Source organism: Peromyscus eremicus, chromosome X (assembly GCF_949786415.1).
Source record: "Peromyscus eremicus chromosome X, PerEre_H2_v1, whole genome shotgun sequence".
In the NCBI taxonomy this organism is placed as follows: domain Eukaryota; kingdom Metazoa; phylum Chordata; class Mammalia; order Rodentia; family Cricetidae; genus Peromyscus; species Peromyscus eremicus.
The window spans coordinates 114,549,142-114,566,412 of NC_081439.1; the positions used below are offsets into that span (position 1 = coordinate 114,549,142).

At 38.4% G+C, this 17,271-nt stretch overlaps 1 protein-coding gene across 1 annotated transcript; it reads left to right on the plus strand.

Moving 5' to 3' along the window:
• Nucleotides 1-1,972: 1,972 nt before the first annotated feature.
• On the plus strand, nt 1,973-17,015 carry LOC131899841 (synaptonemal complex protein 3-like). The gene is made up of 9 exons (XM_059251310.1): nt 1,973-2,108; nt 4,170-4,307; nt 4,721-4,787; nt 5,386-5,420; nt 8,923-9,040; nt 10,457-10,556; nt 13,357-13,455; nt 16,030-16,137; nt 16,318-17,015. The coding sequence occupies exons 2-9, from the start codon at nt 4,217-4,219 to the stop codon at nt 16,372-16,374; spliced, it is 675 nt and encodes a 224-aa protein (XP_059107293.1). The 5' UTR covers nt 1,973-2,108; nt 4,170-4,216; the 3' UTR covers nt 16,375-17,015.
• Nucleotides 17,016-17,271: the final 256 nt, after the last annotated feature.

Here is a 17,271-nt window from a genome sequence, read left to right on the forward strand (position 1 = left end):
AAAAATCAAACAAACAGACAAACAAACAAAAACATGAGTTTGATCTTCAGTGGTGAAAAAAACCAGCAATAAGCACTACAAATCTAAAGTTGATGTATGCAATTCATACAGTTAAGTCCAAACTGTAAAGTGAGCAAAAACCCAATTAGCTGTTTTGAGAAAACAGGAACAAAATCATCGCTAACATTTTCCGTGCCTAATCTAAGGAGTTATTAGAGAAATACAAGCAAACAATGGCATTAACAACAAAACAAAACTCACAGAGAGGGGCTAGGGAGATGGCTCCTTTGGTAATGTTCTTGCCTTGCAAGCGTATGGACTTAAAGTGGGAGCCCTGGAATCCACTTTAAAAATCCAGGCTGGCAGGCCATTGCTGGTAGGTGGAGACAGGCAGATAGATCCCTGGAGCTTGCTGGCTAGCCAGGCTAGTGGAATTGGTGACCTGCAGGTTCAGTGAGCCCCTGTCTCAAGATTTAAGATGGAGAATGATGAGGATATGCATGATATCTGCCTACACACACACACACACACACACACACACACACACACACACACACACACACACGAGAGAGAGAGAGAGAGAGAGAGAGAGAGAGAGAGAGAGAGAGAGAGAGAGAGAGAAACATATGTGTACTCACAGGAACATGTGGGCACACATACTCATAACTCAAAGTTTTTTTACTTAGTGGGAAAAGTCACTTTTTTTCTCATTAGGATGTTGCAAAATTATCAGGATGTCATTTTTTTCTTAATCAATTTATAAGATTAAAGTAGTCCCTGTAAAAACTACGTCAATTATTGTCTTTTTCTGGACACAAAGTGTTACAAAAAGGGCCATTAAAATTATTTCCTTTTTTCGCAAGAAAAAAAAAAAAAAAAAAAAAAAAAAAGAAGGCCGGGCGGTGGTGGTGCACACCTTTAATCCCAGCACTCGGGAGGCAGAGCCAGGTGGATCTCTGTGAGTTCGAGGCCAGCCTGGACTAGCAAGTGAGTTCCAGGAAAGGCGCAAAGCTACACAGAGAAACCTTGTCTCGAAAAACCGTAAAAAAAAAAAAAATTCCTTTTTTGTGATTATACTATAATTACATAACTTCCCCCTTCCTTTTCCTCCCACTGTACCATCCCATAGAGCTCTCTTTGCTCTTTTCAAAGTTTAGCCTTTTTTTTTAAACAGTGCACAAGTAGGAAAACAGTGAAAGCAAACAGCTTTTGGGAGAAATGCCCTAGCTCACATAAAGTGCGTACAAGACTGGTCTGGAGAAATGGCTCAGCTGTTAAGAGCACTTCCTGCTATTGCAGAAGACTCCGGTTCGAAGCTCCCAAATGATGGCTCCCAATTATGCATAACTCCAGTTTCAGAGGATCAGTGCTCTCTTCTGGCTTGTGAGCATCAGGCATGCATGCATGTAGTTCATAGACATACATGCTGGCAAACACTCATAAACATGTCAGAGGGGGAGAGAGAGAGACAGAGACAGAGACAGAGAGAAAGAGAGAGAGAAAGAGAGAGAGACAGAGAGAGAGAGAGAGAGAGAGAGTAATCAGTCTCAGTAGGTAGAGACAGGAGGACCAGAAATGTGGTGTGCATATGTAAATGCAGAAAAAAAACATACGCAATAAATATATACATACATAAATCAAAAATAAAAATTCATACAAGGGCCTCTACAGTTGAAATAAAGTAGCAGTGTCATGCTTCGTATTTTACACGTTTTCCTTTAACTTTCAAGCATGTAAAGGAGTATAAACCTAGAAACTGACAGAGTATCGTGCTTCGCTTCGCATTTTCCATGTTTTCTTTTAATTTTCAAGTGTGTAAAGGAGTATACACCTAAAACAGGAAAACATTTGTCCTGAAGTCGGTAGTCCATCCCAGTGCCTGAAGACGCCATCAGGATAAACCAGTTTGCCCTTGAACCAGAGTCAGCCTGGCACTCTCTGTGCGCATGTGCGGGGCCCATTCAGCCAATCAGCGAGCTCCCTGTGGGAGCCTGCCTTTCCTCCCGCTCAAATCACAAAGGTCCTCGGAGGCCGGCAGAGCAGCTTTCACGGTCGAGGCCCAAGTGCTGGAGGGCGCTGACGTGAGGTGCTCACCTGTCCGACGACCAGTAAGCCGTGTTCGCCTGCCGAGGGTTGGGGGTCACGTGAGGAGACGGTGTTTAGTGAGGAAACTCCTCCTGATGGGCAGTGACTTCTGACAGGGGTCGTTCCTGTGACTTCCGACAGGGGTCGTTCCTGTGACTTCTGACAGGGGTCGTTCCTGTGACTTCTGACAGGGGTCGTTCCTGTGACTTCTGACAGGGGTCGTTCCTGTGACTTCTGACAGGGGTCGTTCCTGTGACTTCTGACAGGAGGTCGTTCCTGTGACTTCTGACAGGGGTCGTTCCTGTGACTTCTGACAGGGGTCGTTCCTGTGACTTCTGACAGGGGTCGTTCCTGTGACTTCTGACAGGGGTCGTTCCTGTGACTTCTGACAGGGGTCGTTCCTGTGACTTCTGACAGGGGTCGTTCCTGTGACTTCTGACAGGGGTCGTTCCTGTGACTTCCGACAGGGGTCGTTCCTGTGACTTCCGACAGGGGTCGTTCCTGTGACTTCCGATAGGGGTCGTTCCTGTGACTTCCGACAGGGGTCGTTCCTGTGACTTCCGACAGGGGTCGTTCCTGTGACTTCTGACAGGGGTCGTTCCTGTGACTTCCGACAGGGGTCGTTCCTGTGACTTCTGACAGGGGTCGTTCCTGTGACTTCTGACAGGGGTCGTTCCTGTGACTTCTGACAGGGGTCGTTCCTGTGACTTCTGACAGGGGTCGTTCCTGTGACTTCTGACAGGGGTCGTTCCTGTGACTTCTGACAGGGGTCGTTCCTGTGACTTCTGACAGGGGTCGTTCCTGTGACTTCTGACAGGAGTCGTTCCTGTGACTTCTGACAGGGGTCGTTCCTGTGACTTCTGACAGGAGGTCGTTCCTGTGACTTCTGACAGGAAAAGGGAGGCAGAGACCTCACTAAAGGGATGAACAGGCTGTGGAGGTTGGGGAGCCCTTGCAGGACACGGTCACGGAGCCTGGGGATAGAAGCCGACAGCGGGGTGGGGTGAGGGCACAGGGGTGGGGTGTGCAGGACCGGGGTCTGTGGAACAGGAGCCCTGGGCGAGGAGCTGTAGGGCTGCCTCCATGCTTCTGGGTGGTGCCCAGAATCCCTTAGAAACCAACTGAGGACCCATCTTCGTCTTCCTCCATAGGGTGTGCTAGTTTGATACGGACTGTCTGGATATTGGAGAGAGGGGAGGGCGAAGGAAAAGAGAAAAAAAAGAGGAGACATTGCAAGGGATTAATAAGTAACCCAGGGTGGGTTCTAACCACTGATCCTCCAGGCTCAATCACCCACGTACTGGGCTTACAGCCCTGCACCACCACGTTCAGCCTTTTCTGTCAGTTTTGGTTTGTTTCTGTAGGGTGGTATCTCCCTTTGTAACTCAGGCCCTGTCTAGCTTGGGCTGGCCTTGAACATGCAATCTTCTGATGTTTGAAATCCCCAGCTTCTCAAATAGCAGGCCTTTCTGTGTGAGTGGTGGTAATGGTGGTGGGTGTTTGTTGTGAATAGAGCATAAGCTCTTTTACCATGAATACATATTTGCCCACGTTGATTATCTTTCTGGATAGCACCATGATTTTACTTTAAAACTGAGATACAGACTTGCTCAATTTTAAAAAGAATCTGTGAGACATAGGACCAAAATTCAGATGTCCTAGAGGTTATGAACTGACACATTTTGCTCTTTCATTTTTTTTTGAGGGGGGGACTCATATACTGTAGGTTGTGGCCAATGTTGCACTTTTAAAATTGAGAAATGACAAATTGTTTACTTTGGTTCAAAAGTATACTTTAAAAAAAAAAAACAAAGTTCAGAGAGAGACATGTTGAGTAGGATACAGGAGGAGATGGAGAGGGGGAAATGTGTATATATATCACATTTCATTGAATATGTGTATGAAATTCTCAGTAGTAAAGGAAAATTATTAAAAACAATGTAAAAAGAGGAAAAAGCTTACTTTCAATGAACTAAGATAATTCTTATTTGATTTTTTGACATTTTAAATTTAGCCATTTATTTAAATGATACCATTGGATTCACATGACTTGTGAGATTCTTTTCCTTTGTATTTTAACTAAGAAAACATCTGACCTTTTGCCAACAGAAGAAGGAATTTTGGTAGAGTTATGTCGGTACGAAAGCAGGAGCACTTAGTGCTTTTTGAATTTGATGATGAAGAAGATGGTCTGAGTGTTTTGAAGAAGGCTCGGTCTGAAGGTACAGCGTACCCAATGTTGGGCATTGATTGTGTCCTGGAGTTCATCTGATTGTTACCTAGTCTCAGATTTTCTGATACTTTCGTTTCTAATTTTAGATGTACATTTCTGTACCAGTTTTAGTGATGCATATTGCTTCTCTTGGCTCTGTAGTCCCAGTATATTGAGAAATGATTAATAACTTAAAATGGTTTTACCCCAGGAAGACTTGAAAAGTGTTCCTATAAAATGTTGGCAAATTGTGAATTGATTTCATAAAATCTGCAAAGAAATTATTTCATTTCTATAGCTACTTCAAAAATTTACATTGAGAAAAGTTCCAGAGAAACGCAAATGAAGATAGCACTTTGCTAACTATTACTAATATAACATAATTAATTTCCAATATGTTTTTCATCTGTATTGTTAATACAGAAAAGAGCCCAGTGTTTAACAAAGATGAGAGGAAGTGCCCTCCTGCAGAAGTAGATGAAGCTATGGGGTAATATTTTCAAATAATTTTTTGCCAGTTCAATAGAGTACTTCAAATGTAGTGCCTATAATTCCTGCTCTAGAGAGGTGAATGCAGGAAGATCAGAAATCCAAGGTCATCCTCAGCTATATAGTTATTTCAAGTCTAGCCTGGACTCCTTGAGACCTCGTAATCACAAACACATAGCGACTATGGCTACCTGCATAAGACCTTCACACACACACACACACACACACACACACACACACACACACACACGCACACACACACACGCACACACACACACACGCACACACACATACACTCACACGAGAATAGGAAGGAGACTAGTTGGGAAGAAAGGGTTCAGCAAGAGTGGGAGACAAATAAAAGAAAGTAATGGGGATATACGTGTATGACTTGTCAGCACTAAGGTAATAACAAAGGTTTACTTTAGTTGTCTAAGAAATATGTTATGTTATGTTGCATGTGACATTTGTTCCAACCCATATGCTATATATTATAATAATTAAAAGAACTTTTGTGTAAAGTTTTGTGTGTGCTAGGCAAATGATCTACCACTGAACTATATTTCCAGCTTTAATTTTTTATTGTAATTTCTTCACAGAGATGAAATACACACTATGTTGGATAAATTCGGAGGTATGTTTTTGGCGATAAGTATGTTAACATAAAATTGTTTAAAACTATATATTAATTTATGTGAAAGGAAATGTTAATCAGTGTTCTTTATAACTGTCACTTAATGCTCACTTAGCAATGGATTTCACATGAATGTTGTGATTTAAAAACATAAATTTTTCCACTTAAAATTTTCCATGATTAAAAAAAAGTAAAAATGACGCTTGTAGACCTGTGAGTCTCATATAGAATTTTAGAAGAAAAAAATAGATGGAGAAAATTTTACAATTCTTTCTATTCACAGACTAATAGTTCCCACAAGTGATTCTATGTATCAGGTTTTCATTTACAAAATTTATTTTGTAAGACTCTTGCTGAATTCCCTTTTCTGTGAAGGAGAGCATAATCCTGAAGACTAATAAAATCCTTCATTATTATTTGTTAAGATTTATTTTCTTTTTAATTATGTGTCTCTGTGTGGGGGTGTATGTCACATGTAAGTGTCTGCAGCGCTCAGAAGATGGTGTAGGATATCCTGGAGCTGGAGTTAGAGGCAGTTGTGAGCTGTATAACACGGAACTGGGAAATGGTCTCAAGTCCTCACGAAGAGCAGCAAGCACTTGTAACCACTGAGCCATCTCTCCAACCCCTGTATAATTACTTTTATATCCAAAAATGTGAGGGTACTGGAAAAATGGCTTATCAGTTAAGGCTGATTGCTTCTCTTGTAAATGACCTGAGTTCGGTTCCCAGCATCCTCATGGTAGCTCCTAGCCATTTACAACTCCAGTTCTGGAGGATCTTGCTCCCTCTTCTGATCTCTGTGGGCACATACAAGTTATATATACATACATGCATGCAAAACATTCATGTACATCAAATGAAAAAAATCGAAAATAAAAGTTGTGAAAGGGAAAGATCTGAAATTTAAATACTGTTCATCAGTTGTATAAACTCCTTTTTATATAGTAGTTTGTCAATTCCTTTGTTAATTTTGTGTATTGCTTCCTTGTTTTTAAGACAGGATCTTACTATGTAGTTCGAGTTGATCTGGAACTTGATCTGAAGCCCAGTCTAGGCTTAAACTGTAGATCTCCTGTGTCAGCTTCCTGGGTGCTAGAATTACAGGCATGAGCTACCACACCCAGCTTGGGAAACGGCATTCTTTTTAGAAGAGTTAATAATAATTGATTCTTTTGTAGGAATTATTGATATCATGAAATTTTCCCAGAGAGTTTTTTTCTGTTTGGTAGTGACAAAGAGTTTGTTTTCTAATCTGTTACATAAAGTGAAGGTTATAGATCCTGAAAGTATAAAATTTTATGTCATAGTATGTATAGATTGATTATAGTTACTAAATGGTTACTATTTATGATAGAAAATATATATTCAGCAACATTATTTAATATATTGAATTTTTATGCACTACTGTACTTAGTAGTAAAATCCCCTGTATAAAAAGCTCCATGAAATTATTTTAAACTATTCCTAAATTTTGTCCATATTTACATGAGTAGTTTTCACTTTTATTTGTGTGTATGTTATACAGGTATGCACCTGTATGAGCAAGTATGTGGATGAGTGTGGCAGCCAGAAGTTGAAATTGGAATGTCTTCCTCAGTCACTTCATGTGTGTGTGTGTGTGTGTGTGTGTGTGTGTGTGTGTGTGAGAGAGAGAGAGAGATAGAGAGAGGGAGAGAGAGAGAGAGAGAGAGAGAGAGAGAGAGAGAGAGAGAGAGAGAGAGAGAGAGTTTTGCCTTCATATATGCATGCACCACAAGCTTGCCTCTTGCCTTCAGGAACCAGAAGAAAGAATTTATTCCTCTGGGAATGGAGGTATAGATCGTTGTGAGGCGTCATGTGTGTGTGTGGGGGGGAAATGAACCTGAGTTCTCTGGAAGAGCAACCAATGTTGTTAACCACTGAGAAATCTCTCCAGCCCCTCCATTTTTTTGAGACAGGATCTCTTTGTATCTGGACCTCATCATTTCAGAGAGATTGAATAGCCAAGGAGTCCCAAGGAGCTGCCTGTCTCTGCCCCTCAGTGCTGTTGTCAGGGACACACAACATCACAGCTGGCTTTTTTTTTTTTAATTTTTATTTTGCAGTACAACTCAGTTCTACATATCAGCCACGGATTCCTTTGTTCCCCCCCAACCCCCTCACCTTCCCCCCAGCCCACCCCTCATTCCCACCTCCTCCAGGGCAAAGCCTCCCCTGAGGACTGAGATCAAACTGGTAGACTCAGTCCAGGCAGGTCCAGTCCCCTCCTCCCAGGCTGAACCAAGCGATCCTGCATAAGCCCCAAGTTTCAAACAGCCAACTCATGTAATGAGCACAGGACCCGGTCCCACTGCCCTGATGCCTCCCAAACAGATCAAGCCAATCAACTGTCTCACCCATTCAGAGGGCCTGATCCAATTGGTGACCCCTTAGCCATTGGTTCATAGTTCATGTGTTTCCATTCGTTTGGCTATTTGTCCCTGTGCTTTATCCAACCTTGGTCTCAACAATTCTGGCTCATATAAACCCTCCTCATTCTCGCTAATTGGACTCCCAGAGCTCCACCTGGGGCCTAGCCATGGATCTCTGCATCCAGATCCCTCAGTCGTTGGATGGGGTTTCTAGCATGACAGTTAGGGTGTTTGGCCATCCCATCACCAGAGTAGGTCAGTTTGGGCTGTCTCTCGACCATTGCCAGCAGTCTGTTGTGGGGGTATCTGGCTTTTATGTGGGTGGTGGGGATTCAAACTCAGGGCCTCATGCTTGGCATAGCAGGCATTTTAAACACTGAGCCATCTCCCCAGAACAAAGCGATTTTTCCATCTTTGGTATTTTGACAATTTTTATAAAAAATATATTTAGGCTTACCATTGACAATATTTTATACAAATATCTTATTGTTTTAAACATGACTTGGATTATAATATTCAAGAGAGTAATTTTATGTATTTTAAAACTTGAGTTATAAGACTATACTTCAGGATCATTTCTGTAATTAAAGTTTGACTTCTAACCACAGTTCAAAAGCTCACTAATATCATTTCAGTGGGACATTATTTTTTTTTTAATTTAGAAGTATTTCCCTTCTGCTAAGCTGTTTGTTTGTGAAGTACTTAAAATTTATCCCCAACCATTTTTCTCCTGGGTTCATTATTATTGTGCCTAATTTTAAAATTATCTTCCATTAGAAAAATCAGAACTAAGGTAAGTTAGAACATTTCCCATCCAAAATATATAGGGCCAAAAATATTTCAGATTTCAGAGTTTTGTGTATTTTATTTTATTTGCATTGACTTCACTGGTTGTACATCCCTAGTCTGAAAATGCAAAATTCTAAATACTCTAAAGTATGAAACTTTTTGTGCACCATGTTGGTGATATATTTCAATTTAATTTTAAGTGTCATTGATATTGTTTAATAATCTTTAGCCATATCTATATATCTATATCTATATCTATACACTTGAATATTTAGGAACAATTGAAGTTATTTGAATATTAACCTTTATTTTCGATATAGATGGGATTAATAATTCTCTTCTTGAAAAGAGAAGAAGAATGCAAATGTACTCTGAAACTGTTTCCAAAAAGAGTAGCTACAAGATGAAACAAGTTTGGGGAACCAAACAACAGCGAATGTAAGTTTGCTGGCATTTTTAAGCGCCAAGTTTATATCATCTCTGAGTATATATTGGTGCAAATTACTTATGAAAATAGTATCACCTGTGTGTTGGAATCTCCAGTGAAAATGTTTCAATTGAATTTTCTCTAAGCGAGTAGTACTACAACTGTTGATTTTAAATACGGTGCTTTTACTCTGTGAGGAAAGGTCAGGAGGCATGACAAAACCCAGTCTCAGAACTTTATTTTGGGGCCGGACAGAAGAGAGCATGGCAGGCCTATGGAAGAGACACGTGAGGAGAAGGGACAGAGGTGGGAGGAGACAAGAGAGGGGAAGAATCTGTGACCAGCTTTTTAAGGATTTCCCTGCACATGCGCATGTGGGCTTAGGGAACTATGCCATGCATGTGCAGATTACCTGACAGCACTGCACACATTTGTGTAATCGCGCAGCATAGTGATGATGTAAGTCCCCTTGCTTAGCTACTGAACTGCGCATGTGTGGTCATACAACTGGAGGAGTGGCAGAATCCTAACAATAATCCCATGCCTTCATAGAATTGAGACATATTTCTTGGAAGTCAGTGAAGATTACATGCTCTTCCTTCCAAATAACAATTGAGACAGTTATTATTTTAAAAGTAATTCATGTTCACTCTGGAAAAACACTTATTAAGTAAATGGTAGATGACACAAAAACTATTAAATGTCTTTTAGTTAACTGTGTGGGCAATGTAAAATATAGTTCATTTTACATCAAAAATAATTTGTGTTATTTTAATTTACCTAACTGTTCTTTGTACTGAATCGTATCTGTCAAAAGGGCTTAGTAAAATATTTCTACTTAGAAATAATTTATTTTTGTGGGTTTTTTTTTTTTTGTTATTTGAAACAGGGTTTCTCTGTGTAGCCCTGGCTGTCCTGAAGCTTTCTCTGTAGACCAGGTTGGTCTCGAACTCACAGAGATCTGCCTGCCTCTACCTCCTGAGTGCTGGGATTAAAGATATGTGCCGCCACCACCCAGCTGAAGTAATTTGCTTTTTATTGGAACCTATAGAAAACATGAAAAATTATTTGGAGATGAAATTAATCTTCCCTTGAAATATGTGTGTGTTTATATGTATATGTGTGTATGTATATAGGGATATATATATATGATATATGTATCCTTATATTTTATATATACATATATATGATAAAATTTCCTTGGATTTCAAGAGGGAAACCATATGAGAAGACTTTTGTAAGGAAAAGAAGTATTTTTAGAATCTATATTAATCTACTTTTATTTCTTGGGTTCCCACCAGAATATTTAAACTGTTAAACTGTTATGATTTCCTTCTTTTTCATAGTATAAAATATGCCAATTCAATTTTGTTTTAATTATTTTTATATTAGTATAAAATGTGAGCCTTTATTCTTATGTTTTACAGGCTGGAAGTTAACAATAAGTATTACCCGCAGTTTATGGATCTGTTTAAGCAGTGGGATTTGGAGAAGCAGAAATACAAGAAACAGCAAGAAAACCTAATTGTTGGTATCGCAATTAGCTTCATAATTAATCTTTTATAGCAAGATTTCAAGTAGGACTCTAGATGCTTGCCTTCCATTAGGCCTGGGGAACTAACCCAAGGTGCATTACCCACTGTTACCCAGTTCTTGTCCTGCAGAACCATAAACCACAGAAGTATAGGCAAATATACTCACACATTCCACTGGGCTCCTTATAGTAACTGGGATTCTTATCATTTCAAACAAAAGAAACTTTTGAGAGACTGAAGGTGGTTTACTTCTTGCTGTGAAATCAATCGTGGGTAAGTTAGATTCAGGTACAGTTGAATGGAAAACGGGGGGACTTGAGGTACTATCTTTCTCGACGATGTTGTTGCAAGTTCTTCTTGGGGTTACTAAGTTAATCCTTCCAATCCTGTCTTTACTCCAACATTAGAACATGCAGTGGACTGAGACAAACTTTCTCACTACTGCTGGTAGAGCAGCATCACCGAGTTCGTTGTGGTCATTTGCCCATTCCTGAAAAAACACACTGTACTTAGATTATGATTTGGTTTAGCTTTTCTTTCCTTTATTCCTTTCCTCTCTCCCTCCCTCTCTCCCTTCCCTTCTTCCTTTCTTTACTTTCTTTTTCTCTCTTTTCCGTCTCTCTCCCTTCTCCATTGCTCCCCCATACCCCTGCTCCCCGCTTCGTGTGATTTGAACCTGAAGACAGGGCCTTTTACAGACTAGTGAAGCACACCACAGCCAAACCACAGCACCAGTCCAGAAAACGGTTTACTTTCAATGTCCAGAGCTGTAACACAACTCAAGTCCCACTCACACATTATATAGCTGTATTAGTTACTCTTTATATTTTCTTCTTTCATTGCTTATAATCATCAAACAATTTAAACCTAAGATCTGGGGAAACAGGTCATGTCAAAAAATTGTGGAGTTCATAGGTCAGCTTAGTTTTGCAAATGTTCAATTTGAGGTACACAAGAAATTTTGTCTAGGAAGATGCTGAATATATGAATATATATTCAGATTCACTGGTATATGAGTCTGAGATTCAGGAGAGAACGCTGAACTAAAGCTACAAAGTTAAAATTCTGAGCTTAAATGCAGGTTTTTAACCATAAACCTGGATGAAATTACCAAGGGAGTGACTAAAAATGTAAATAGGAAGTCTGAGGATAGGCCACTAGAGGCCTAGTTGGTAGAAATTAAACTACCCCAAATGAAGGAAGTATTTATAAAGAAAAGACCCTTAGCTGTGCTTTACACTGCTTATAGACCACGTAAGCTAGATTTAACAACAGGAAGTCATTGGTGTATTGGATAGAATGATTTGGTTGGAAAAATGAGTACAAAACTAATTAGAAGCAGGTGTGGTAGTGACAAGTTTAGTTCCAACACTTGCAAGGCCAAGGCAGGTAGATCTCTAAGTTCCAGGCCAGCCTTGTCTACAGAGTGTGCTCCAGACAAGACAGTAGACTGTCTGAAAAATAAAATGAAAACGAATTAGAATGGGTACAGGACAGAACAGGAAAGAACGGACTGCTTAGAAGGAGAACAAATGAAACAGAGGTTTGTAGAGTTTTTTGTTTGATTTGGCTTTTTGAGCTAAGAGAGATAACGTGTTTGTGTGTTAATAGGAATAATCTTTTTGTTGTTGTTGTTGTTTTGGTTTTTTGAGAGAGGGTTTCTCTGTGTAACAGCCATGGCTAACCTGGAACTCCCTCTGTAGACCAGGCTGGCCTCGGACTCACAGAGATCCACCTGCCTCTGCCTCCCAAGTGCTGGGATTAAAGGTGTGTGCCACCACTGCCTGGCAATAGGAATAATCTGTAGAACAAATTAATTATTTACTTTTTTTGTGGCCCTGGGGGCCTGAAATTAGAACCTAGGGTTTCGTCCATGGTAGCAAATGCCTCTTAGCACTGAGCTATATCCGCAGACATTTCTTACTTTTCCTTATGAGACAAGGTTTCATGAAATTTCCCAGGCTGGCCTGTGGTTCAGGCATGCCTTGTCCTTGTGATCCTCAGGCTTCATCCCCCCAAGCAGCTGATATGGCAGACTGAAGTTAGCTGGCCTGGCTAGAGAGTCAAATTACAAGTGTAAGGTAGAGGAGGTAAAAGCTGAATTCTTGTGTTTGAATGGGCATGAGACAGAACGTGGTAAAGAGCAAGTATGCTGTATCCTGAGAAATGAGAGCATAGACAGATGCAGGTCGGTAAAGAAGACTCGATGTCTTCTTTATGAAGTTTCTGTATACGTAGTGAAATAAGGTCACCAGGTGGTGAAAATGTTTCCACCAAGTAGACTAGCTAGAGTTGAATTTTCCAGACTCAGGGTTTAGAAAAGTAACAGTGAGAGAGTTAAAATTAATTATATTGTAGACATTGAGATTTCAGAGAATGAGCTTTTACTTGGATATGAGGATTTTCTACTGGTTCTCGTGTGGTGGTGCATGCCGGTCATACCAGATATTTGGGAGACTGAGGAAGAAGCACAAGTCGCAGACAGCATGTGCAATATAGGGTGGCCCTGTCTCAAAAAGTTAAATAATTCCTTTTCCATGACTGGTAGGATCATTATATTGCATATTAATTATTTTTAAAATTGCTTAAACTTAGACATAATTTTTTGTCAAAGTAAAATGTTAAATGTATTCATTTTAAAATTGTTTCTTTTGACTTCAGTATGGAATTATTCTTTTGCTTTAAGGATGAGAATGTAGCTTAGAGATACAGCATTCACCTATAATATATAAAGCTTAGAAGAACAACAAAAATATTTTACCAAAATATATAAGCTTCTTTTATATTTGTAGAATATTTTCCACCAGCAGCAAGTGATGCTAAGACAGTGCAAAATTAAACAGAACCAGAGAATGAAACTAATTATACAGATGGTTACACGATACACACAGGTATGTTGTACCCAGAAACTTAACACCTCAGATAATATGTGTATAATGTTTTTTTTTGCAATTTGATTAGGGAAACATTTTAATAAGAAATTTCAACTGCTTTTCAGTTTAAATTGATATGGACAAAAGTGTTAAGTATAGCTGTGGAGCTTTAATTGTTTTGTGATGATTATTCACGATAGGAAATGCAAATTAGTAATTTTACCTAACATTGTACTTGCCATGCATCATATTCATAGCTGATGAACACTTGAGTCACCATTTTCTGTTTATCTGAGACCAAGTCTGTGAATCATTTCTACATTGTTATCCGTATTTGCATCCCAGTGTTTGTTGAATAGGAAATACTGAATTGAAATTGTGGACTTTTTGTTTTCAAATGTATTGTAGAAGTGCTTTCTGACATCCTCAGTTCTGGAACTGTTACATTGACCAAAAATGACTGTAATGCTACTTTATAATCATTAGAGATAACCAAGAAAGTACTAGACTGTTGAGGAGATTTTTAGATTGACAGTTGCCTGTTTATACATAAGCATATTACCAAACATGGGTCTCAATATTAAATACTTTTAAAAGGATTTTAAAAGTTACGTTTTTAAATTTTTTTTTTTTTGGTTTTTCGAGACAGGGTTTCTCTGTGTAGCTTTGCGCCTTTCCTGGAACTCACTTGGTAGCCCAGGCTGGCCTCGAACTCACAGAGATCCGCCTGGCTCTGCCTCCCGAGTGCTGGGATTAAAGGCGTGCGCCACCACCGCCCGGCTCGTTTTTAAATTTTTTAAAATATCTTTCATGAAAACAAAAGTTATTTTAAGTGTTTTCAGGCAGAGGACTTGTCAGCTTTCCCTAATGTTCCCTAGGAACAGTTTTTAGATTGGTATCAATATTTGATAAAGCACTAATCAAGCTTTCGCCTAAATAGTATCATCACTAAATGTTCCCATTTACCATTAGGAACATTAGTGTAATGTTTAACTCTTCCATATCTTTTAGGTTCTCAAATTGAGCTTCTGTGCAGTGGCTCATCATTTCATCAAATCTTTCCTATCGCTATTAACCTTAGTTCATTCTTTCTGCTAGTAAACCTTATCATCTTTGTACTGTGAAAACTCTTAACTGATTTCTGTTCTTCAGTCCATCCTTCATAGGTCTGTCATGTTGTCTTTCTACAACATCTCTTTCTTCCTGCACATCCATCAGTCATTTCTCAGTTTTTATAAATTTCTTAAATACACTCTAGCTATTTAGATTCCCCATGACTGAGTCTCATTTTAAGCACCATTTACTACATGTACCTACTATTCCCACCTCTACACAACTGCTTTTTCTGACCCCACAGACTGTACTCCTGTGCTTTGGGAGTGTTTTTCTCCAATATGTTTAATTCCTCCTTATCTATTGATGTCTTGTTCAATTGCCAGCTAAAGTAAAATCATTTACCAATCAGTCTATACTCTGTATATACAGAAAGCTGCATTTCTATTTGTATTTTAACTTATTTGAACTGTTGTTTATGTTTTTCCTCATTGAAGAAAAACGAAGCACTGTCCTATTACTATTGTTATTGTTATTATTATTACTACATTAAGTACTTTTGGGGACAATAGGAAGTGGAATAATAGTTTATTGAGTGGATAGTAAGGGTTTAAAATTTATTTCTTCTGGCTGGATGTGATGGTACATGCCTATAATGCTAGTATTAGGGAGGGTAGGATAGGAGGATATCAAATTTGAGGCTTGACTGAGCTACAGAGTGAGACTCCGCCTTAAAAATATGCTGTATATATATATGACGTTTTTTAAGTATAAAAATCCCTGAATGATAAAACGTGATATTTTTGAGACAGGTCTCACTATACAGCCTTATCAGGCCTGAGGTTTGCTATGTAGGCCAGACAAGCCTTGAATTCACAGAGATCCACCTGCCTTGGCCCTCACGTGCTTGGATTAAGGGTATGCACCACCATATACAGATTAAAAATGTAATTTTTAGTTTATGTAAATTAAAAAGATCTCCACAGTACAGATCATTTTCTTCCCTTAGTGAATTCATGTCACATTTACCACTAGTCCAAATAAAATATAACCTGACATTTGGAAACATACTAGAAAATTTCAAAATTATCATACTGATGGGACCTTGTAGTCTTAATCCTATATCTTTTGTCTTTGCTTTTCTTTGAAACAAGTCCCACTGTGTTGCTCAGGCTTACTTCTAGATCTCTGTTCTCCTTCTTGAGCCTCCAGATACCTAGGAATCATGTGAAACTGCACAGCATTTTTGTTGGTTATTTGTTTGTTTTTGCTTCATCTTGACCTTAACAGTTCATTAAACCACTCTTTGGGGAAAAGTATGCTAATTTAGCCTCTTTAACAACATTTGATTCATGTCTGATGTATTTTACTTCGTTCTGTATTATTATTCATTTCTAATTTACAATGTTTTGAAAAACAGAATTTATAATAACCATTGATGAGTATTAATAAATTCTCACTTTTGAAAATGAATTACACAATTTAGAATCTAAGATGAAACACTATGGATTATAAGTGAACTTGCCTTTTGTGTTTTAGATTTTGAAGAACATTGAGAATAAAAATAATAATGTTCGATCGACTGTTTCATTTGATGAACTTAAAAAAGAAATAGCTGAGTATCAAAAGAAATACAGGATGGAAACTGTAAGTTATATTTTAATCTTGAAGTTATATATATATATATTTTTTATTTTATATATTTTTATTTTATATAATTTTATTATATTATATAAAATTTAGCAGAAGCGCTGAAGTATTTTATTTACTAAACTATGCATAACAACTAAAAATTCATTGTGTTTATTTTCTCCTTCTATGAGACAGCAGCAGCAAGAGATTGCAAATATTCGAAAGTCTCTTCAATCCATACTATTTTCATGATTCTTTGAAGAAAACTTGAACCTGTGTGGAACAATATAATTCTAATGTTAGATAAAAAGCATGTTTTTATGGTGGAAATTCAAGTTTAAATAAAATGAAAACAGGCACATAGCTAGCACCTATTCTGGTGTTTCCAGGGTTTAACTCTTTTGTTGTTAATTAGTGAGATTTTTCTCTCCAGCAGTGTGAATTCACTTTTGTGAATAAAGATTAGTTTCTTTCTTTTGCCATCAGCATATTGCTTCCTTTTATTTTGGAGACGTGATCTTACCATGTGACCCAGACTAGCCTCCTATTTCTGAGCTCAAGTGATGCTCACAGCTCAGCCTCCAAAGTACTTGTGATTTTTAATTTTGATTTGCTGATATATGTATAGTATTTATGTATATGTACTATATGTATAATACTTATCTCAAAATTGAACATGTTTATGTGTCTCTTCATGAAAAGGCAGCAGCAAAAGATTGCAAATTCTCAAAAGCTTTTTAAATCTATTATTGTACTGTCCAAATAAAATATAAGAAGGCATGTGACTGGCAGCTGTTCCTCTGTAGCAAGGTTTCAACTCTTTTATTGTAAAAGTGAATTTTTTCTATAACACTGTCAAATCATTTTATCATCAATAAAGAGTATTTAAGTTTTGGCTTTCACATATTTTTTAATCACTCATAACAGGTACAAACGTACTATTATGGAATGTTAAATTGGATATTGTATTATGTTATAGGTTTTTCTGTCTTGTCTCGTTTTTTGAGACAGATTCTAACCATGTTTCCCAAACCAGTCTTGAACTCCAGGGCTCAAGTGATCTTCACATCTCAGCCTTCTAGATACCTTGTACTACAGGTGTGTGTCACAGTAGTGAGCTTCTTTTTTTGTTTTTGTTTTTGAAGGAAA